The sequence below is a fragment of the Euprymna scolopes genome, chromosome 18 (genome assembly GCF_053919585.1).
Source record: "Euprymna scolopes isolate OS-2025 chromosome 18, ASM5391958v1, whole genome shotgun sequence".
NCBI classification, from domain to species: domain Eukaryota; kingdom Metazoa; phylum Mollusca; class Cephalopoda; order Sepiida; family Sepiolidae; genus Euprymna; species Euprymna scolopes.
The window spans coordinates 102494656-102518638 of NC_136499.1; the positions used below are offsets into that span (position 1 = coordinate 102494656).

Here is a 23983-nt window from a genome sequence, read left to right on the forward strand (position 1 = left end):
AATTGTTGATAGTGGTTGATAATTGTGGCTAGTCAAATGTTTTTTTTTTTTTTTTTTGTGAAAGTTTGGGAAGAAGGGGACCATAGATTGGAGCTCAGACGAGCATCTGCCACGAAAACAACGATAGAGTAAAGACAGCGTCGCAAGGTCAAATTATTATTATTTTTAATTATGTACTATTTGAAATGAATATGAAAGAGGTAGTTTCAAAGATTATATTGAATACAATTATTTAATTAACAAGGGGAGACAACTATATCCACTCCTTGTGTTCTCAAAGGAAAGACAAACCTATTATAGTGTATACTCGCCTTCAAAAATAATGGGGGGGGGGAATATGCTTCGTTAGTGTTCATAACATTCATATAAAATAACGTACTTAATAAAACGATATTATTATTATTATTATTATTATTATTATTATAATAATAATAATAATAATAATAATGAAAATGCCTCAATCTGCGAAATTTATAAAAAAAAAAAAGAAAACGTTTTATTATGAAAATTAGATCAGAAGAATACATTTCAGACGACAGGGTTAGCTATTTGCTTTCTCCCTTTCCCTAAATACTTGAAATGGTTTCATTCAATACATCTTTTACTCTCACGACGAGAAAGAAATATATAAATACATATAAATAAGTACACATTGGTCTTTATTATTTTCTTGATGTTACTCTGAGCATTTAGAGAAAGAGTGACACTCTTTCCAGGCAATTTACAAAATGCATTCGTATACACCATAAATACGTACGTAAATTAGATGGTAAAATAATAGGTCTTACTATTATTTTTTTTGTATTTTTTCTACAAAGATAAAATAAACATTACTTTTAATTGCACAACTTAAAATAAGAATTTCTTAATATCATTTTATGAATTTTTTAATGAAATCTGAGTGGAACAAAGACAGGTAGTGGTTGTGACCCGTTGGGTCATGAGTAGTCTAGTGTTTTATGGAAATGTACTCATTTAATTTTTTTCTTTTTACTAGTGGGGGCACCACGTATCAAGGCCAAACAGTACTCGAGGATAAGGAGTACCAGGTAGCCAGGTTATGATCGGTAATGGTGGAATTTAGCTAGGGTTTGCTTATTTTAGAGGATGGTTCAACAAGAACTTGTTTACATTAGATTTGAAAACCATGTTATAGTCAGTTAGGAAGCAGACATGAGGTAATGTGTTCCATAGATATGTAATTCAGAGGAACTTTGCTCACAGAATTTTCATTTAGTTTTAGACATAGATAGAAAGTAGGAGAAATTGTTGACAGTGATGATGATGATGATGATGATGATGATGATTATGATGATGATGATCGTGCATCGCTTGTGAGGATGACCGTGATCATGCAATTGTTCTGTGGGTTCGAAGATGGCTTGCCGGTCCGACTTGAGCTCTGAAGTATTTCCTGCATGTTGGACACCTGGGAGATAATTCTGTATCAGAGATGTTGATTGCTCTGTCTTTTCTAATGTCACGTTTTCTCTAGCATTTTTCATTGCGTGGAGATTCAGCAATTGTAGTCCCTTTGTGAGTTGTGGCATGCCATAAACATCTGTCTTGGGTTAGTTTTTCCCACGAGTTGAAGTAGAAACCGAGGAGGATCTTAAAATTGTCCTTGAACCGTTTCCGTTGCCCTCCTGCGAGTCTTTTTCCTTAGGATAGTTCACCATAAAGGAGCTGTTTTGGGAGCCTTGAATCAGTTATGCTGCATATATGACCTGCCCAGCACACATGGCACTGCTGTAATATGGTGTGTACTGATGAAAGGTTTGACTGGGCTAGAACCTTAGTGTCTGGCATCTTGTCTTGCCACATGATTTTTAATCTACGAAGGCAAGTCATATGGAAATGGTTCAGGTTCTTGGCATGTCTGGCATATACAGTTTAACAAGCATACGTGATGATGGTATGAATCACAGCTGCAGCCGAATTCTTCTATGCTCTTGCAGAGTAGTTCTGAGACGTCAAAAGGCAGCACTAGCCTTGGCTATCCTGCAATCGACTTCATCGTCTATGTGTACTGCTCTTGAGTGTTTACTGCGAATGTTTTATGGATGAGGGGATCATAAATAGAAGCTCAGTCGAACACCTGCCATGAAAATAACGACAGAACAGTGAGAAATAGAAAAGAAATAGAAAGGAGAAAAAGTTCTCACTAACTAAATGATCATGGTCATGGCTCTGGCATTCACCCCGGGTCAGTTGGATCAGCTCTTTCCAACATGTATGTATAGATATATATATTTAAATAAAATATAAGGAAATTTCTCAAGAACTCTTTCAGCTATCATCTCTTCAGAAAAAAAATCGATACCAATATTATTTAGCGAAATTAAAGAGCACTAAGGGGAATTTGGATGTGCTGAGAATTAAGAAAAAGAAAAAATACAAGATTAAAAGAAATATTTTAATCTGTATATACGGTGTTTAAAAGCGACTATCAATTGGCATGGGGGGGGAGGCAAAAAAAAAAAGAAGATATATAAACTTTTTCATCTTAAATGTTACACAATAAAGCATCACGTAGAAAACATGGATGAATAGAACTGAGCGTAGTAGTTACATGAAACCAATCATTTAAGAAACCATAAAAAATCGAATAATTGATTAATGAAAGTTCGTTTTTCAAAGAATATGCAAAGTAGTTAACCTTTATTTAGTAGCTTGCATATCCATGACTGAGTATATTAAGTTTGTTTTAATAATTTTTAAATAGAAAAAGTAGGCTTTTAATACTAATGTAAGTGCAACGAAAAAACTCAACTTTATATAGAAGATATAGGTAACGTATAATGTATTTATGAACAGATTTATACAGGGTGAGTCACGGGAAACGGATGTTTTTAGAATACTCCTTGCTCTCCTTGAATAAGGGATAGGGAGTGATTAAGGTAGTTTTTAAACATGTTTAAGATGCTGTTTAGTTTGTTATTATTTGTTTATCGTTTAAATTTTGTTTTAGTTATTGATTTGGAATTGCTTTTCTTTTAAAAGCATCCGTTTCCCGTGATTCACCATGCACAAAAAAAAAAATTAAGCAATCAATTTTACTGTAAAACGTTTTTAGCGACAAGAGTAGATATTTTGTATTGTAATTTTATTCATTAAATTCTTCAGGTTCGATAACGGCTTTTATGCGATGCATAAATCGTCTACAAGCTAGAACCAGGCGGTCCTTCTCCATATTGAATATGACTCAGCATAAAATGTCTACATGTTAGGACTATTGATGATCCTGGCGTCCAAATGGGGAAGAGGAGGCGGGGGGGGGGTCACATAATAATATTCAAACTATCTTTCTTTTATTTAATTATTTGAATTCTTTTGAGGGGAGTAATTTGTATATTTTATTTATTTGTTTGTGGACTATTATCATCTTGTATAGTTGTTGTTTTAACAACGTTTCGGTCAGTTATTCCTTTGGGAACCGTGACGTAGTGGATGGAGATATTAAGTCTGTACGGTTCCAGAGTACTATCTGAAGATAGCAGTTTTGATCCTACTCAAAGTCGGTCAGATGATTAGTTAACCAAAATGTGACGAAACGACAACAACAACTATGGAAGGCAGTAATTACTGAAGATACAGTTAAAGATTCGGCGTTCCTATCCCATCGCAGCTAACAATCTGACGAAGGCCAGAGGAATAGTTGGCCGAAACGTCATTAAACAACAATTATAAAAGATGAGGATAATAGTCTGCAAGTAAATAAATAAAAAAATATTTATTTTTATCCTCAAAATCGTTTTTGCAGTAAAAAGATATGTTTCTAAGAGCCATTTTTGTATGTGTATAAATCCGACTTTAAATATGTTATGCACTACAACCTCCCTATAATAATGTTAACAAAAGACGTTTATAACCACTGAAAGTTTTGGTTGGTCGAAATTTAGCATGACGAGCCTCTGAACTGCCAACTCTCCACAATTCCATGTAAGACACTATCCCCAAACATATACTTTTTTGGGAGGTGAAAAAGACTATTTAAAAAAAAGTTTTGCTTCCCCAATATATATATATATATATATATATATATATATATATATATATATATATATATATATATAGAGAGAGAGAGAGAGAGAGAGAGAGAGAAAGAGAGAGAGAGAGAGAGAGAAAATAAAAAAGGAACAAACCGTATTATGTGTTCACCAACATTTCGTCTTTATTTCGAGACTTCCTCGAAATAAAGACGAAATGTTGGTGAACACATAATACGGTTTGTTCCTTTTTTATTTTCTCTATTTTGTCGGAATACTATTTCCATTATTTTCATCATATATATATATATATATATATATATATATATATATATATATATATATATATATATATATATATACCAGTCGTGAAAAAACCCGGACCAGAGTGCTCAATGTGTAGTCAGAGCAGTATATAGGAAATTATATATATATATATATATATATATATATATATATATATATATATATATATATAATGATGATGATGAGAATAATGGAAATAGTATTCCGACGAGAGAGAGAGAGATGAAAACGGAACAAAGTTATAGGTCCATCAACGTTTCGTCTTTATTGTAAAACTTCATCCAGCAGACACAATAGCCCCCCCCCATGTCCAAATGGCAATACGCCTTGGTTGGAGATGAAAAAGAGTATTAAGAAAATGTTTGCTACCCTCACTATATATATATATATATATATATATATATATATATATATATATATATATATATATTTATTTTGTGTATATTTAGGCAGCATTTTCTCATTTAGACAAATATTATTGAATAGCACGGAATTATTCTTTTTACAATTTTCCTTTTTATCTTCTCCAATCTCCGAATAGTCCTTTTTGTTTTCTTCTCGAAATTGTGGATCCAACATATACAATTTCGAGAAGAACACAAAAAGGACTATTCGGAGATTGGAGAAGATAAAAAGGAAAATTGTAAAAAAAATAATTCCGTGCTATTCAATAATATTTGTCTATATATATATATATATATATATATATATATATATATATATATATATAATACACACTAGCAGAAAGATCTGAAGCAACCCGGAATTGAATGAGATTCAATAAATGTTCCACACTTCCAATACTTTTATCATCAAAACCAATGAAATTGTCCATTTTTCAATCTGATCGATTAATTGCCTGTTCTAGTCGGAGAACCACAGCGATGGACTGGGAGAAAGTATCTTATGCCCCCCCCCCGCATTGATTTAGTTCATAATACATTGTAGTCTACATTGCACAGTAGAGAACCTACTGTTGATTTCATAAAATTATTTTTATATAATGGCTTGAATTAAAGTTTGAAATGCAAAAGTCAAGTATCATGGTTCAATTGTGCACTAAACAAAAACAACCATTTCAAACATGCGTTTGTCTAATCAAAGAACCTACTGTTGATTTTATAATCTGGGACCTTTTGCTTGTTCGGTGATAAAACTTCTCAAATGCACTTGTGATGCTAGGCTGTATAAGAGTGTTAACTTTATTCAAAATTAGACTGTTTCTTCTTTAATTCGATTTTTTTTATTATTGATTTTTGATACTTATTGGAGGCATTCAAATATAGAACTTACCTAAGAACACACGGTATATTTGTGTGGATTAAAAAAAAAAATGGCTCAACCGTTTTGGAGTCTATAGGAAAAACTCGCAGAGACAAAATGACATACACACATATATATATATATATATATATATATATATATATATATATAACTACTTAATTTACTCACATAAAATTAATATACGAAAGTATAGATTTATGCGTAAACTTTAAGTATTTACTTCAAAAGTGCTCAATACGTAGGTAGAGCTAGTTAGTAATTTATAAAATATATATGGCGATTAAGCTACACTGAATATTCGGCGTTTCATCCACTCTAGGACTCCTCAGGCTTTATATATATATATATATATATATATATATATATATATATATATATATATATATATATATATATATATATATATATATATAAACTTTTCTGGATTTATGTGAGTCTCTGATGAGTTGTTTGGTGTACTAGTCAACAAAACATGTGTAAGACGTACAAGAACGTACGTGTAAGAATATAAAATGATATGGATGTGATTTAAATATACTGGTAACATTTGATTTGTTTACAAAAAAAAAAAAAAAAAAAAGAAAAAAATACAATTATAAATAATTATTTCTTAATACCTACATACACTAGTGTTTCATCCTTCCGGAATAATCAGTGCAGGAAGTTATGATTGTCGCTGGTCGTGGTATTCAACCCCACAACGAAGCCATCTCTGTCTCCATTAGTAAAGAAACAAACCATAGGGCCACCGTCAATAACAACTATATTCACGTGAAATTAAAGATTTATAAAAGCATAAACCTTATAGAAGAATGATATACAGTGATCGAGCGACTAAACTATTACGAGCTCGCACGCATGAAACACTAGTGTCCGTCGGTATTTAATAATAATTATATTAAATAGTTTTCTCAGCCCCTTTAAGAAACTTGTTTCTTATTGTTGAGCACTTTACAGTGGAAATAAAGTCGGTCACTTTAGCTCGCATGAGCAGATCATGATATTATAATCATTAGATCACTTTGACAGACGTTAATAAATTTAAAAATAAATGTTTAAATTTCAACGATATTTCTCACAGTTAACGGTGGCCGAATGGATTTGATCCTTACTAATGGCTACGTTGCCAAGTTCGAATCTCCCGACCGGCGGTAATCATGACAACCTGCACTGATGATTTCTGGAAGGATGAAACACTAGTGTCTGTAGGTATTTAATAATTATTATAGTAAATAATTTATATATATATATATATATATATATATATATATATATATATATATATATATATATATATATATATATACTAGCAAAAGTACCCTTCGTTGACTGGGTTCAAAAACAGCCTACAGAAAATGGACTCTGATTTATGAAAGTATGATAGGTTATAAAAAGGAAGGGTTGTAAAGGGATAGCTTCGAATTTGGGGGTATCAAAACCAAAGCAAAATATGATGAAAGTAAAAATAAAATAGATACACCTCATAATTTATTATACCATACCTGTTCACACTGAAACACTTATCACAATATTCTGTGGATCTATATTAAAAAACCTTGTTAAACTTTGTCTCATATTTCCATTCTATGGAGGTCAGGTGCGAACGAACAACCCATAATTTTATTATACCATATTTCTTCAAACTGAAACATAATTATCAAAGTATACTTACGAAGATAGATATGAAAAGTCTTTATTAAAGTTTGTGCCTATTTCCATTCTATGGGGGGGGGCAGGCGCAAACGTAGACCCCCGCAATTTTATTATACCACCCCTATTTAAGTTAAAACATAGTTATAAAAGTATTCTTATGTACATCTATATCAAAAACATTTGTAAATGATTTTTTAAATTTTTTTTTATTTCCATACTTTGTGGACCAGGCGCGAACGCAGACCCCACAATTTTAATGAACCACCGTTCTACCAGATAAAACATACCCATTCCTGTGTCTCGATACATCTATCATTATATGTAATCTGTTTTTTAAAATAGTCAACCATATAGGAGCACACACACACATTCATAGGCGATCATATATAGAGAGCGAGAGCAGCAAGGAAAGGAGGGGGAAGAAGTTATAAAGAAATATGTTACACACACTATTTAGCTGTTTCATTGTTCTTCTAGGCAATGCCGGTTAGCCATGCTAGTGTTTAAAATGCTAAATGCATTCTCCAGAATCTAGCCCAAAAGTTGACCTTTAGGTTCGTTCAGCACAAAACCGACCAATCAAATTTGAGATTTCTTACAAAGAAGTTTAAAAGATGATACCGTTTTTTAAAAGAAAAGAGTCTTAAAACGTCAAACATTCTAACAAGTCAAAAACTAAAGAGAAGATTCATGACAACAAAGACACGTGTGCAAAAATGTTACAATTTTTTTTCTTTTAAATAATTAAAATTCAACAAGACAAAAATAATACAGTGAGTAAAAAGAAAAAAAAAATCTGGACGTCTGAAAAAATTGTTAAATACTAGATTTATTTACCCGGCATTACCCGGACCGGGACGTATTTTTTTGTCTCGTTTTTTTTTAATCTAATATATAAAGTAAAGTCGGTCTCTTTCTTTATTGTTGATATCTATAGCTACAAAATCAATATTGGTGGATCGTTAAGGCATGTTGTTAACAAAATTTAATTAAAATTAATTCCTTGTTGAAAATACTTTCACCAGATAAGAATTAGTTTTATGCAGCACCATCTTTTTTCTTTTCTTTTTTTTAAAGGGACATAACTTCGTATTCAATACCGAGACATAGTAAAAAAGACAAATTAAAGGAACCATTCTAAAGTAAAAATACTCCCGGACAATGTCAAGTTATTATATCGAGTAAAATCACTTTATATATATATATTTGCTCAGTTGGTTGAGTGTTTGCCTTGCATGCAAGAGGCTCGGGTTTCGAATCCTGAGTTCGGATATGTCTAACTGATGAGCCTAAATGAGGGAGAAACTCGAGTCTTTGACTTCCGGTTCTTTGACTGTCATGGCTCGTGGGCTGCGACGTTGTTTGGCTGTGGAATTTATTATATATATATATATATATATATATATATATATATATATATATATATATATATATATATATATATTAAATAATGTTTCAGAATTGAAACCTATGCAGATTGATAGGAAATTAAATTTTATTGCGTTTGGTAATCGTTATTAGTTGTATATTTGTTTCTACCCCTCCCTTTTTTTTGCTTTAAACCATGCTACACAATTTCCTTGGTATTGCATTTCAACATTAAATAACCAAGAAAAAAAAATGAAACCTAGCATTTCGTTTTTTTTTGTTTGTTTGTTTACAAAAAAAAAAAAAAAAACGAAATGCAACATGAAGAAACAAAAAAAATAATAATGATAATAAAAATAACCATTACATGATATCAAAAAGGCTATGGCATATCTAATGAGAACGGTCTACTGCAGCAGATTGCATAAATTATTTAGTTCGAAGACAAGAGAAGGCGTCTAAAGAAGGCCGAAGAGTAGATTGGTTGAAACCTTCTTAATGTAACAATAGATAGATAAACGTCTGAAAGATGCATAAAATGTAAAAAGTTTTTTGTTTAAAATAAATAAATAAATAAATAACAATAGTCAATTTTATTTGAAAAAAATCAAGCATTAATGTTATGCTGTTTGGATGTACGCCCATCAATGACAACCTGGAGGGTCTTATTGTCTAAGAAAAATCTAATTATATTTAGTATTTGTCCAGTTATACCGTACGATTAAATTTTCATGAGCAGCCCTTCATACCAAACTTTGTCAAAGGCCTTGGATGTATCAAGGGCTACCGGCTTGTGCACCCCATAATCCAAGGCATGGTATAGGCGTTCAGAGATGACTTAAAATATCTACAGTAGAACGACATTGCTTACATCCATACCGTTTCTCAGAGAGAAAATTAGCTTTTGCGAGGTGGTGGATTAGTGTTTGATTAAGGTCTCAAAGATATTCTATATTCTGTTTGTTCTTCCTTAGTTCATACGTTATGCTTTGAAAAAAAAAATCTAAATACAACGTCTGAAAGATGCAAAATATATATATATATATATATATACGATGGAGTAAATTTATTTGTGGAAAAAATGCAAATAATTCATTTCAAAATGCAAATAATCAGTGTATAAACGAAAATAGTTCTTACTAGCAGTTCAGCTCGGCTTTGCTCGGGCCTTATATACTGTTCATAACTTGCCCTACGTGTGAATACCCTTTATGTAAGCTTTCAAGATGTTTAGATCAAAATTTGTCAGAGTAATTTGGTAGAAACTGCAGAGGTAAATTTTTTTTAAATTTTGACCCCTTAACATTTATTATTTTGCTCTCAAATCAAAATAAGAAGTTTTACCTATGTCCAAGTTACCTACATCTAAAATTTCAAGTGTTTAGACCAAAAATTGGCAGAGGAATTTGGTAGAATCTGCAACGTTCAACTCTTCAACTTTGACCTTTTGACAGCCAAATTTTCGCCCCAATACTGATTAAAATGCTTGCCGCGTGTCTGAATACTCGTTATGTATAAATTTCAAATGTTTAGACCCAAAATTGGCTGAGTAGTTTGCTAGACACCGCTAAGGTCAAATCTTTTGAACTTTGACTCCTTGGCAGCTCAAATTTTCAACGGAAGCTAATTAAAAAGCTTGCCCTATCTCTGAATACCCTTTATGTAAAATTTGAAATGTTTGGACAAGAAATTGGCTGAGTAATTTGGTAGAGACCGCAGAGGTCAATTTTTTTTTTTGGTTTGACTCCGTAACATTTATTTTTGTAGGCTCAAATCAAATTAAAAAGCTTGATCCATGTCCAAGTAACCTACATTTAAATTTTCAAGTGTTTAGACCCAAAATTGGCAGAGGACTTTGGTAGAGTTTTCAAAGGTCAAATCGTTGTTGAATTTTGACCCCTTGACAGCCAAATTTCTGGCCGACAGACGATCAATAAAAATTTTCCCAAATCTCAATACCTCTTATGTCAAATCTCGAGTCTGTAGACTGAAAATTGACAGAATTATTTGGTAGGGAAATGTACACACACACACACACACAGTGACATTTTCACTTTAATAGATATACTAACATGGGTGCCCGGCGTTGCCCGGGTGTTTGGAGGTGTATGCTGAGCAAAAAAAAAAAAACAACAAAAAAAAGTGGTCAATTTTTTAAACTTTGACCCCTATTATGACCCCTTAACATTTATTGTTTTTGGCTCAAATCAAGTTATTAAGTTAGATCCATATCCAAGGAACCTATATCTAAAATTTCAAGTGTTTATACCCAAAATTGTCGGAGGAGCTTGGTAGAGTTCTCAAAGATCAAATCGTAGAACTTTGGCCCCTTAACAGTCAAATTTCTGGCCGAAAACCGATTACATAGATTTTCCCAAATCTCAGTACCCTGTATATCAAATTTCGAGTCTGTAGACTAAAAATTGACAAAGTTATTGCGTAGGGAAATGTACACAGACACAAAGACAGACAGACACGTTTACTTTTATAGATATATAGATAGATTATTAATATTATCTATATAATATTCTGTTTGTTTCTTCCTTAGTTCGTACGTTATGCGTTGAAAAACGCCATATAGAATTTTTGAAGGTCAAACTGCTTCAAACAAGGTCAAATACATGTAATTCGGTTTTAAAAGGGCCAATTTCGTTTTCAAATATCATTCATTATACATCCATATATTATATGATAATTGTTTTAATAGTGCGAAGAAACTCGTAATTTTTATGTGCAGCCATTCTTCACTGAAGAAAAAAGTCAATGAAGCATTACATAAAAAAGGGAATATTCGAAAGAAACAAAGCAAAAAAGGGAATATTCGAAAGAAACAAGACAAAAAAGGGAATATTCGAAAGAAACAAGACAAAAAAGGGAATATTCGAAAGAAACAAGACAAAAAAGGGAATATTCGAAAGAAACAAGACAAAAAAAGGGAATATTCGAAAGAAACAAGACAAAAAAGGGAATATTCGAAAGAAATAAGGCAAAAAAGGGAATATACGAAAGAAACAAGGCAAAAATGGGGATATTCAAAAGAAACAAGGAAAAAAGGGAATATTCGAAAGAAACAAGGCAAAAAGGGGATATTCGAAATAAGGCAAAAAAGAGAATATTCGAAATAAACAATGCAAAAAAGGGAATATTCAAAAGAAACAAGGCAAAAAAGGGGACATTCGAAAGAAACAAGGCAGAATGACAATATTCGAAATAAACAAGGCAAAAAGGGAATATTCGAAAGAAACATGGCAAAAAAGGGAATATTTGAAAGAAACAAGGCAAAAAAGGGAATATTCGAAAGAAACATGGCAAAAAAGGAGATATTCGAAAGAAACAAGGCAAAAAAAGGGAATATTCGAAAGAAACAAGGCAAAAAAGGGAATATTCGAAATAAACATGGCAAAAAAGGGGATATTCGAAAGAAACAAGGCAAAAAAGGGAATATTCGAAAGAAACAAAGCAAAAAAGGGAATATTCGAAAGAAACAAGGCAAAAAAGGAATATTCCTAGTCAAGAGGTTCTGGACTGAAGGAGTAAATTAAAGATTGCCTCTTACCATGTGATTTTATTATTTGTATTGAACTATGTAGCATAATATTATTTTCTGAGTATTTATTAGTACTTATTAATTTATCTCATTTGGATCGGGTCTATATTTAAGATACAGTGGACAGAAATGTTAAAAAAACTCATATTTGCTGCACGTTATTGGTTTTTCTGTCTAAAAACTTTTTTTTGTGCTATCCAGAAAAAAAATCAGCCCTCTTCTGGAGGTGGAAATGTGAATGGTACTCAAAATACAATTAAGAATTACTTAAGATTACCCAGTCATGGCTGAAGAAACGAGAACATGCTGTCCTTGTGAATTAAATAAAGAGTTTTGTTTAAAATTCCATACAGATTCGAGAGTTCGGCAGAAAGATACCCAAGTTTGACAAGAGACACCTGAAGAAGGTCATAGGTTACATCGGCCAAAACATCTAGAGAATAACTCTCAAGATGAGAACAGTAGTCCAAATAATACAAATTATCAATCCTCATCTAAAAAATTCAGAAACATGAACATTTTTTTGTGTGTAAATGAAAATAACTTGTGGAAAATTTACTAAACACTTGCTAATAATTTTTTCAGAAATTTCGTGAGGCAAAACAAAAAACTAAAATCTACATTTATAAAATACTAAAAGATTTAATACCCGGCGTTTCCTGGTATTAAAGGTAACGTTAAATTTCTTAAAAAAAAAAAAAAAAAAAAAAAAAAGGAAAGAAACTGAGACATGTGCATGCGAGTATTATGTTTTTTTTCCTAAACAGTTCACTTCTTGTAAGTAAAAAAAAAAATACTCAAGCAGACATCGAAACCAAAACCTAAAGACAGTGAGTCAAGTATGATAACCATTAGACCAGCGTGACACGTCTTTAAAAAGTGTTTTCAAACCCCATAAAACAGTTGACAAACAGATAAAAATCTGATGACCCCCCCCCAAGTACCAATTTTTCGATTTGTACCCCTTAGCAACCCTTTTTTCAGGATGAAAATTGATTAAAAAGTCTTCCACATGTCTGAATACCCTATATACCAAATTTATAGTCTGCAGATCAAAAATTCGTTGAGTATATAGTGTTTTCAAGACTCATGAAACAGTTTACAAACAAATAAAAATCCGATGACCCCCCCCCCCCCAAGTACTAATTGTTCAATTTCGACCCCTTTAGGAGCCCTTTTTTTTCTGGATGAAAACTGATTAAAAAGTCTTCCACATGTTCTTTATAGATATACTAGCAGGCCGCCCGACGTTGCCCGGTCGTAAAATATGAATAAATATATTTTAATTGATAGAAAAACTGCAACATGTACAAGCGAGTATTATTATTTTTTTTTTTTGTTTTTAAACCGTTCATTTTTGTAAGTAAAACAAAAAAGAAAATAATCGAGCTGAGATTGAAACCAAAAACTAAAGACAGTGAGTCAAGTATAATAAGCTTTGCGCCAACTTGACATGACTTTAATGACTGTGCATACGCAGTCGTGAATTAAAAACCCGGTGGTCTCCCATGTACCGATTCTTTTCAATTTTTACCCCCCTTAGGAGCTCTTTTTCTGGATTACAACCGATTAAAAAGCTTTCCACATGTCTGAATACCCTATATACCAAATTTCAAGTTTGTGGATCAAAAATTTGTTGAGTATATAGGTTGAGAAGTGTCCTCACACACACACATACACATTCTTACTTTTATAGATATACAGATAGATTAAATAGTTGCTTCTGGAGATCGTACACGTTTTTTATGTGAACATGTACAAGGCTGCATGTTTAGTGAGCTGCAGAGATACATGCTACAAGCGACAGGCCTGCAATGGAAAAATATCTGGCATGGGATTGGACCACCCAAAATTCATTTTTCTATTATGTTGGGGCAAAAATAATGTCCTTTTTATTATTATTATCATCATCATTATTATTATTATTATATATATCTATGTACGTAAAAAACATTTTTGCACCAACATAATATTTTTAAAAGTGATTGCCTCATTAAATTCACATTTAATACCCCCTGCTCTACAATGAAGACCAATGTGTATTTATTTTTGTGTGTGTCTTATAATACCTATTTCTCTCCATACATATACTTCTCTCTCATCATACGAGTAAAAGAGATGCTGAATGACACCATTTCAAGTGTTTAGGGGAAGGGAGAAAGCAAATAGCAAATTAGACAAATGCTGTCTTCAATGAATTCCTCTGCTCCAGTTTTCATAATGAGACGTTTTCTTTCATTTTTCTTTCCTCTCTTTAATTTTGTAGTTTGAGTTTTTTTTTTTTTTTTTTCTAATTAACTTCATCGCTCATTTTTAAAAATTGGATCACTTGCAATTTTCCAGAATTAATGTCCACTCCAGAGAAGAATCATGCTGGGGTAGTAAGTTTTTATGTCCAATGATAAAACAACCCATCATTTTCTAGTAAGCTGTGTGTGTGTGGCCAAACCAAATGACAATGACTCTGCTGGAATATATACATATTCCAACAAAACAAGCAGACAAGATCAGTTGGGATTCTGTTTATCTGAGAGACAGAGATAGGTCTCTGGGATCCAAGCTGAATTTTTGTTCAGTTGGATTGGAATTGTTTGTTCCAGATGAGATGTTAGTATAGTTAGAAATTTAAACAGACTAGTCTTTTGTTTTATGTTTGGTTAGAAGTGACTGTCATTCAGCAGAGAGTCTGAGTATGAAACCACTTGATGTAAAAAATATGGGAAGCCTTTCAAAGAAACTTTGTTTGGAGAAATTTCAGCAGATGCTAAGCACAATAAGGACGCTTTCTGCTATGCCGCCATGCAGAGTGTGTTCCGGTTTTTAATTTTCGTCATAGACTAAACCTAGACCCCCCTCCCCTCTGCTGTTTATCTTTTTTCAATGATGTCTTTGATGATTTGGACATGCAGCTCGTTGATCACATGGGTAACTAAAGGTCCTTTTTCACCCACCTCCCACCTGGCGCAAAGAACTGGGTGACGACACCTAAAGACTGCCTGAGATTACTATCACCTGCACAAGTAATGGGTCTCTGCCAATGGAATCGTGCGTGGTTAACTATATCCTGCAACCTGGCTTAAGATCAATGAAACTGGACTGCAGTGATTTGAGATGCAGTATGTGTTCAGGATGAAGCAAACTCAATTCAGCCAGGATGATATCAGCCGCAAGTGCAAGTACAGTGAAGAAGATAAAGAAAGTTTTTTCTTCATTGTAGTAGAAAACGAGTTCTTGCTGTGAATGTTATACAAGAAGGGACCATCTATTGTCATTAGATTGGAAAAATTCTTTGGGTTCTAATTAGTTACTACTCCGTGAGTGGATGGTCTAGTGCAAGGGTCTTGAAACTAAGACCCATGGGCCAGATCTGGCCCGCCCAAATCTTTAAATCGGCTTGCGGAGCGCGTATATAAAACGTAAAAATATCCAACAAAAATTTTTTTTAAATGGAAATATGTGAAAATAGTGTGGTGGTTTTTCTTTTTGTTTAGAAAACGATTAAAAGAATTGGTTTTGGCGAACCAGTTAAACTAAAAAGCAAAGCTAATTAGCAAAATAGTATAAAACCCGTCCAAGTCATTTTTTTTTTTGGCCCATGTAGCTCTAAAAAGTCAGCAATATGCAACCCCCTCACCGTTCAAAATCTTTGGAGACCTCTATTTTAGTGTATAAATATATTTTCTTTTGTTCTGACACGTATTTAAAAAGGACGGAATGAGGAACCCATTCTGAGTATATTAAATTAAAAAAATGCAGCTCGGAAATTTCCACAACAAAATCTATTCGAAGAAGGCCGAAATATCATGTCAGTTCGCATTAGATCATTGAAATTAAGCAACGTTAAGCCTGGCCAGATGGTCACCCATCTGGGTATACCAGGCGCTGTATGTAGGAGGACGTCAACAACACCTTACAAGAGGTGCGAAAACATCATCTCCTCTAAAGGGGATATACATGCAACTGGGGACTGCTTGTGAATTTCATACTCCCATGAAACGTCCTCCTTTGGAGAAAGTCGGTTCAACTCGCCTAAGGTTAGTGCCACTTTGGTATGATAAAGATCATGAAAAATAGAAACAAGAAAGATGAGGATAACGCTGATGCAAGTGTGGAAAATTTAAGATGGAGACTATTACAAAAAATTGCTCAGCAAGTGCTGATGATAACATCCCTTGAGGATTTACCGGATATCGTTCAGCAGAAAAGGGAGAGAATGATGATGAATTCACACGCTATGATTGGAGACATAGCACCTCGATTTGACAGCATAACAAAGTGCCTAGCAGTATTGACACTATAAACTAGGGCTGCGGAGATGCAGTCAGAATCAGAGCAAATTCATTTCTTCATTTGATATATATGTGAAAATTGTGATATATATATATATATATATATATATATATATATATATATATATATATATATATATATATATATATATATATATATATATATAGGCTTCATCAAAGAAAGAAGAGAACCAGATTTGTATGATACTGCTGGAGGGCTAAGGATATATATATATATATATATATATATATATATATATATATATATATATATATATATATATATATATATATATATATATATATAAGACAAAAGTCTATATTCCAAATTTCAAGATGTTAACCATCTTACCATTTATTTCTTAAGTACGTTTACATGCACAATATACTTAAAGAATAAATGGTAAGATGGTCAGCATCTTGAAATCTGGAATATAGACTCTTGTAATCTATTTGTTATATGCTCTGTAGTTACATTGAGCTTCATAAATTAAAAGGAATGATATAAATAAAAGGAGAAATATAATTGAATAAACATATTCCCAATTATATATATATATATATATATATATATATATATATATATATATATATATATATTAGTGTTGGGACGATTAATTGGAATCGAGAATTGGAAAAATCGGAATATTTTTACCGATTTTCCAATACCAAAACGATTCTTTTATTTTTGTTTTTTATTTGATTTTGTTTAAAGCAAAATTATCGATTGGTGGTAATAATGATAAAATAAATATTTATTGATTTTAAACCACCAGCGAAGCTAAAATTGATAGATCATCCCACACAAGTATATTTTTTATGTTTAGGAAAATATTTGCACATTTAACATGTGTGTTTTTACGGTAATTGGAGAAAAATACAGCTATATAGTTAAATAGTTAGAAATTTATAAGGAATCGGAAAATGTATCGGAATCGGTAATTGTATCACAATCTGGAAAAATATTGGAATAAACTGATATTTCCTTGTATCTAGAGCAGTCATTGAAGATTTCACACAAGGACATACCTATCAAATTGTCAATATGTAAATGTAACAGTTTTTAATAGAAAAATTGAGTTTTTTACGAAATGATACATTTATGGAAACCGAAAGTTAGAAACTATTTTATAAGCATTATCTTACTAAATATCAAATTAGGAAATAGATAGGCATTAGTTGTTTCAGACAACAGCAACCAAGATATCATCTGTGCTAATTCAGTGTTTCAATTTTTGCCATTTCCAAAAATATTTTATACCCATAAATTGCATTCTAATACCCATATATCGTGAACACTCTGGCGATAATGCCAAAATTATTTTTAAAATTAGTTAATCTTACTCAGACGGTTTCTGATATGGAAATTCTTCTTTTTTTTTTTCAGGGTGGAATGATATAATTGTTCTCCTAGAAAAGACGACATGATTCCATTTCCATTTAATAAAAACTGGTTTTCTTTTTTTGTTGCAGACTATCTATTAGTTGGCCAGTTGTGTACAAATCTCAAGAGCGATAGGAGCCTTCTATCATGTCTGAAAGTGATACAATGTTCAACGAGCGTGATCGGAGATGCGCCGCTGTACAACTCATGCTCTCTACTGATCCAAGTTATGATAATAGAACCATTGCCAGCACCCTCAAAATGCAAATCTAGACAGTTTAACGCTTGAATGCACAGCTCAATAACATTTCCGGCCACGGTTATGGTCTTAGGTGTGGTTTCAAGTGAGGGCCACATCATGCCACCTCACATCTTTGAAGTCATCTTGAAAGTCAACACCAAAGTGTACCTGGATGTGCCCGAGAGTGTGGTGATCCCTTGGTGCAATCAGGTAACTGCTGACAGACCCTGAGTGTGGCGACAGGACTCTGCAATGACCCATGTCCAAAGAGACCCAGGCTTGGCTTCAAAAGAAGTGCTATGACTTTGTACCCGTCTCTCACCGGTCCCCTTTTCTCCCCCGACTTGAACCTGCTGGACTACTTCGCTTAGTCATATGTCGAGAACATCACCAACATAACCTCCCACAACACCAAAGCCAGCCTGATCACCAAGTATTTGCCAGGCTCCCACTAGCGCTTGTGGAAAAGGCATTTATCGTTCCACCCTGTATAATCACCTAAAAATAAAAATCACTAAGTAGGATAACTCATACCTTGTATTGAAGAATATAATAGGAGTTTACCTTAAGTTTAAAAATGTGCAAACAAATTAAATTAAAAAATTAAAAGTATTTCTTCACTGCATCCAGGACAACACCAGACAGTAATAAATACAGTGTTTCAATGTCAAATAAATATAGAGGATCGATTATTTATGTTCCAATTCCATAGAAATGAGTAAGAAAAAGAAAACCTTGGGATTTTTTTTTATTAGGTGTGGGGATTTGGACATAATCTATGGTGTTTCTCCATAGTATAACATAGATTGAATATGGATGCAATAGAAAAAAATAGTAAAAGAAACCTTTATGTACTTACCTGTGAGGGAAAATAAATACTGCTCACCAAAAATTACATTCGGCTGTTTTGTTTCTATAAAATAGATTGGCCTAACGTTCACAGGAAACATGAGTTGGAACAATTACGTTGAAAGCATTGCCAGGGCCGCTGTAAAGAAGGTAGGCTCTCTCTACCGTGCTAGAAAATTACTAACACACGAAAGCATTCTGTACCTCTATAAGGCCACCATTCGCCCATGTATGGAGTATTGCTGTCATATTTAGGCATCTGCTACTAGTCTCTCGCTCCTAGACAAGGTTCAAAAGAAAGTCACCAATCTGTTAGGCCCTGAACTGGCATCTAAGCTTCAGCCTCTGTCCCATTGACGAAATGTTGCATTCCTCTGTCTGTTCTACAAGTATTTTAATGGAGAATGCTCTGACGAACTGCAAGCACTTGTGCCCCCATGACGTGAACACCCTCAACAAACCCGGCAGGCAGTTAAATTTCACCCCCACACAGTAGAGATCCCTAGATGTAAAAGATCTTTCTACTCCAGTAGTTTCTTCCCCAGAATCGCTAGACTTTGGAATTCCATTCCAGGTCCCTGCTTCCCCAACTGTACTGACGTGCAGAAGTTCAAGTGTAATGTGAACAGACATCTTGCTTCCCAAATCCCCACATAGTACCCCAGTAGATGTTACCCCTGATAGTAGCTCCCTACACCAAAGTGGCAATGTGCCTTGTTTGGGGTGAAAATGTAATAAAAATTTTTTTAAAAATTCAACTTTTTGCCACGCGTGGAATATCACTGGCACTATCGACATATTTATATGGTTGGTGAAAAAATGTACTTTTTGTTCACATTAATCAAATAGTAAAAAAAGTGTATTTTTTGTATATATTAAATTGTGACTAAACAGACTGAAATACGATTTTATTATAATAGATTATTACTTCTGTTAATACACATTAAGACATATTTTGATATAATCAGAAGACTTTGGAGAAGCGTTCAGGGAAGAAATAATTGTCGCCTGTATATACTAGTAAAGATTAGAACATATTTCAAAATACATTTAGCTACCTAATGGGAAATATGTTCTACATTATATATATATATATATATATATATATATATATATATATATATATATATATATATATAGAGAGAGAGAGAGAGAGAGAGAGAGGGAAATAATCTCAACTTCCGAGAGAGAAATCAAGCTTTTATTGTTGTCTAAACATTAAAAAATTTTTTTTATCTTCCTTGAATATCATGATAACGATGGCAATACTACGAGTATAGCTAAAAGCTAAATTTTATAAAAATAAAACAACAGCGCAAATTTCTGTAATTTTTATGAACGGTATTTATTTCCCCCTCACAAGTAAGTACATAAAGGTTTCTTGCTAATTTTTTACATCCATATTCAGTCTAAGTGTAATCAAGGAGCAGCACTAAATTTAATGCCAGTCTTTACAGTGTAAAAAGTGACACGTACCACGATACATACATTTCAAAACTTACCCTTCACAAGTAAGTACATAAAGGTTTTGAAGCCAAAAAAGTGATTTAAGTTAAAAAAAATTATGAAAAAAAAAAAAAGTAGCTTGAAAGAAAGAAATGTGAACAACGAAAAAAAAAAAAACAAACAAAAAAACATTAAACTGACTTAGCGATCTTCATTTGTTATTGTTGTAGGCAATATGGTAATAAAATTTAAAAAAAAAAAATTAGTTCTGTCCAGACTATTGCTAATATGGAATTTAAAAAAAAAATCCAATCAGAAAAGAGGATAGCTAATATACATAATAGCAGGCCTCCTGGCTTGCTCGGTCATAAAATATGCTTAGTATAATTCATGCAGATGACGTATTTATTATTATAGAGACAATTCTCTATCGATTATTATATTGAACCTAATATATAGTAATGAAATCAAAACTAAAAATAACAATGGTGCCATCAGCTAGAATCGAACCCAAAACGTAGAACTCTCTACTCTTATTTCTTAGCCTCTGAGCTACGCCTATATATATATATATTCACCTGTCATCCCCTTTTTAAAAAGATGGAATTATCGATCGTGGAAGACAAGATGCAAGCAAGCAAGGTCCACACAGTTTATATATATATATATATATATATATATATATATATATATATATATATATATATATATAAAAGGAACTTTGTGTGTGTGAGTTCGTTCCCTATGGACTCGAAAATGGTTGAGCAAATTTTTAGGAAATTCCACACGAAGCTACTTTATATGCCTGGCAGTGTTCTTAGACAGGTTTTATATTGGAATGTCTTCAATAAGTATTAATAATTGCAAAAAATCCAATGAAAGAAGGAACAGGCGATTTTGATGAAAGTTATCAACTTACATAGGCTAGCAAGTGCATTTGAAATGTTTTACTACCACACAAGCTGAAAGGTCGAGTATATAAAAATCAACAGTAGGTTCTTTGATATGACAAAGGAGCATTCGAAATTAATGTTTGTATTTAGAGCACAGCTGAACCATGATACTTGACTTTTGCATTTTAAACTTTAATTCAAGCTATCATATATAAAAAATAATTTTATAAAAATAACAGTAAGTTCTCTCCAGTGCAATGTAGACTATAACGTATTGTGGACTAAGTCAGTATGCAGAGGCATGTGGACTTTCCTCCACGTGCACCGCGATGGGTTCTCAACTAGAGCAGACAATCAATTGATTTGATTAAAAAATAGATTTTACCGATTGTGATGACAACAAAAATATGGGGATGTGAAACATTTGTTGATCATCATTCAATCCCGGGCAACGGAGAGTCTCCCTGCTAGTTTATATATTTGTTTTTGTTTATTGGTGTATAATTTTATTATTATTTATTTTTATTTTTTCACTTATTTAAATGCCGTTAATTTATTTTATTTTTGAATGTCATGTGACTCACATCTTCATCAAGATCTACTGTGAACTTTTTCCAATTTTCATTACGGACTCCACATTTGTGTAAGCAGCATCACCTGAAGAAGTCTCTAGTTACTTGTAACTGACTGACCGAAACATTCTCATTAAGGTGTAGCGACATATAAATACTTACGTAAAAAAAATTAAAAAATACTAGCAGAGCTACCCAGTGTTGTCCGAGACAAAAGTAACCCATATCTTTTAAAACTTACATCTCTACCTCAATCCGTCTATCTTTCGCTCCTCAACCCCCACTTTCTCCACAACACCATCCCTTCCGCTAAACTAACACACATACATACACAATTCTTTATATAAAAAAATTACTCCAGTTATGAGTCTGCATTTTCTTTCCAAATTCGTACATAGTAACACTGAAAAACTCGCCCCCAAAGGATGAATAACTTTTTTCTAAATATTAGACATTATTCATCCAGGGTAACGCCGATCAAAAATATACCAACTCTGTGGGTGTTTGTTTTGTAGTTTTTAACTGTCAGCTGAACATACAAACATGCACACACAGACAACCGCCTATTATATATATATATATATATATATATATATATATATATATATATATATATATATGAAATTGTCTACCTTAAGTTTAAAAATGTGTAAGCAAATAAAAATTGAAAACTAAAATAACTTCCTTGTATCCCGGACAACACCAAGAAGGTCAAGAAAGTATTCAATAAGTTGTAATTGATTTTTTACATGCCAATTCTATAAGGATCAGATATTTTTTTAAAAAGTAAAATTTAGGTGTAGAGTCTAGAAATGATAATTTTTATAGTGTAAAAGTGCTGTGTATTACAACATGTACATTTCATATCTACGCTAAGAAAAAAAGTGATCCAGATTAAAAAAAAAAACACGGCATTAAAGAAAAGAAAGTAGATTGAAGGAAACAAACGAGAAAAAAAAAACTAATCTATGAGATGAGACCGTGCCGATTCTTTGGATGCTGTGCATGCAGAGGAGACGTGCCCGATTATTTGCGCTGTTCCATACCTTGAAAGACTTGCGCGACGCTTTCCGTAATCCTAACCTGACTTCCGCCTTCTTCTTCCATTTGTTGTCGACGTTAAAGCTCACCGTGGGCAGCGGCTCTTGTATGTGGACCTGTCTACTCCGCATCATCTTCGCACAAGCGGCGTCAAAATAGGTACAATTCCAACGCCGTTTAGGGCAAATCCAAGAAAGGGATGACAACAATTTTAATGAATCTTTTTTGATTGCCAGTCATGATATTTGAAGTTTGATCTTAGATTAGAGCCAGATTGAGATTAAAAAAAAAGATTTTTGTCCAGGTAGGTAGTCCCAATAAATCCAATTTGAAAGAACAAAGAAAATGTCTGGATCAATCTCAAGATCAAATTTATTCAAATCGTTTATTCTTAATGATTTCCATTTGTTCAAGTCGAGAGTTGAAGTTTGAAGTAGGTCCTTGGCTCAACAAGAGATCCACTTGACCCATTTTGAGATGACAAGGTCTTCTTGCTTCAGTGGGCTTGAATCGAGGACAAAAAAAATCCGTTTGAGCTCGCGATCATTGCTCAAAGATTGCTGTCGTCTTAGAAAACTGTTATCTACATTGATGTCGGGGTCTTTATTAGTTCAAATTCTTTGTACCTAACAGGGGTAAAAGAATCAAGGAAAGTTGGAATGAGTTTAAAAAAAAAAAAAGTAACAAAAATGTGTTATTTTTTAAATTAGGAGTTTGATCACATCTTTGAAAACATTTCGTAAGATTAATTGGAAAATATAAGCAAACTAAATAACGTTATAAAAATATTTCATTAAATGATTAAACAATGGTATTAATCAGGTAATAAAATATTTTTATAACATTATTTGATTTTTTAATAGTTTCAAGACAACCTTAAGAAATTTGTTTGTTTTAGTTGAAAGAAAAACTTTGAAGTATAAATTTTAAAAAAAAAAAAAAGGAAAAAGAAATACGAGTATTGACGATATAATAAATAAATTGAATTTTAATGTAGAAAAAAAAAGTGTAATATATATATATATATATATATATATATATATATATATATATATATATATATATATATAAAAGTAGGAAAAAGCCATCTGTCAAGAGTGACGGCGGATATGACAAAGGGG

General features: G+C 32.6%; 1 protein-coding gene across 3 annotated transcripts in view; it reads right to left on the minus strand.

Annotated features, from left to right (window-relative positions):
- Positions 1-23983, minus strand: part of LOC145297722 (transient receptor potential cation channel subfamily M member 3-like) — a 790615-nt gene that overhangs the window by 334796 nt on the left and 431836 nt on the right. Inside the window, exon 2 of one of the 3 annotated variants that reach the window (XM_080143937.1) lies at positions 22868-23488. The exons of the other annotated variants lie outside the window; for them this stretch is intronic. Coding sequence (XP_080000063.1) covers positions 22868-22996 — 129 coding nt within the window. The 5' untranslated portion in view covers positions 22997-23488. The remainder of the gene's footprint in view (positions 1-22867; positions 23489-23983) is intronic. 3 annotated transcript variants of the gene reach the window in all.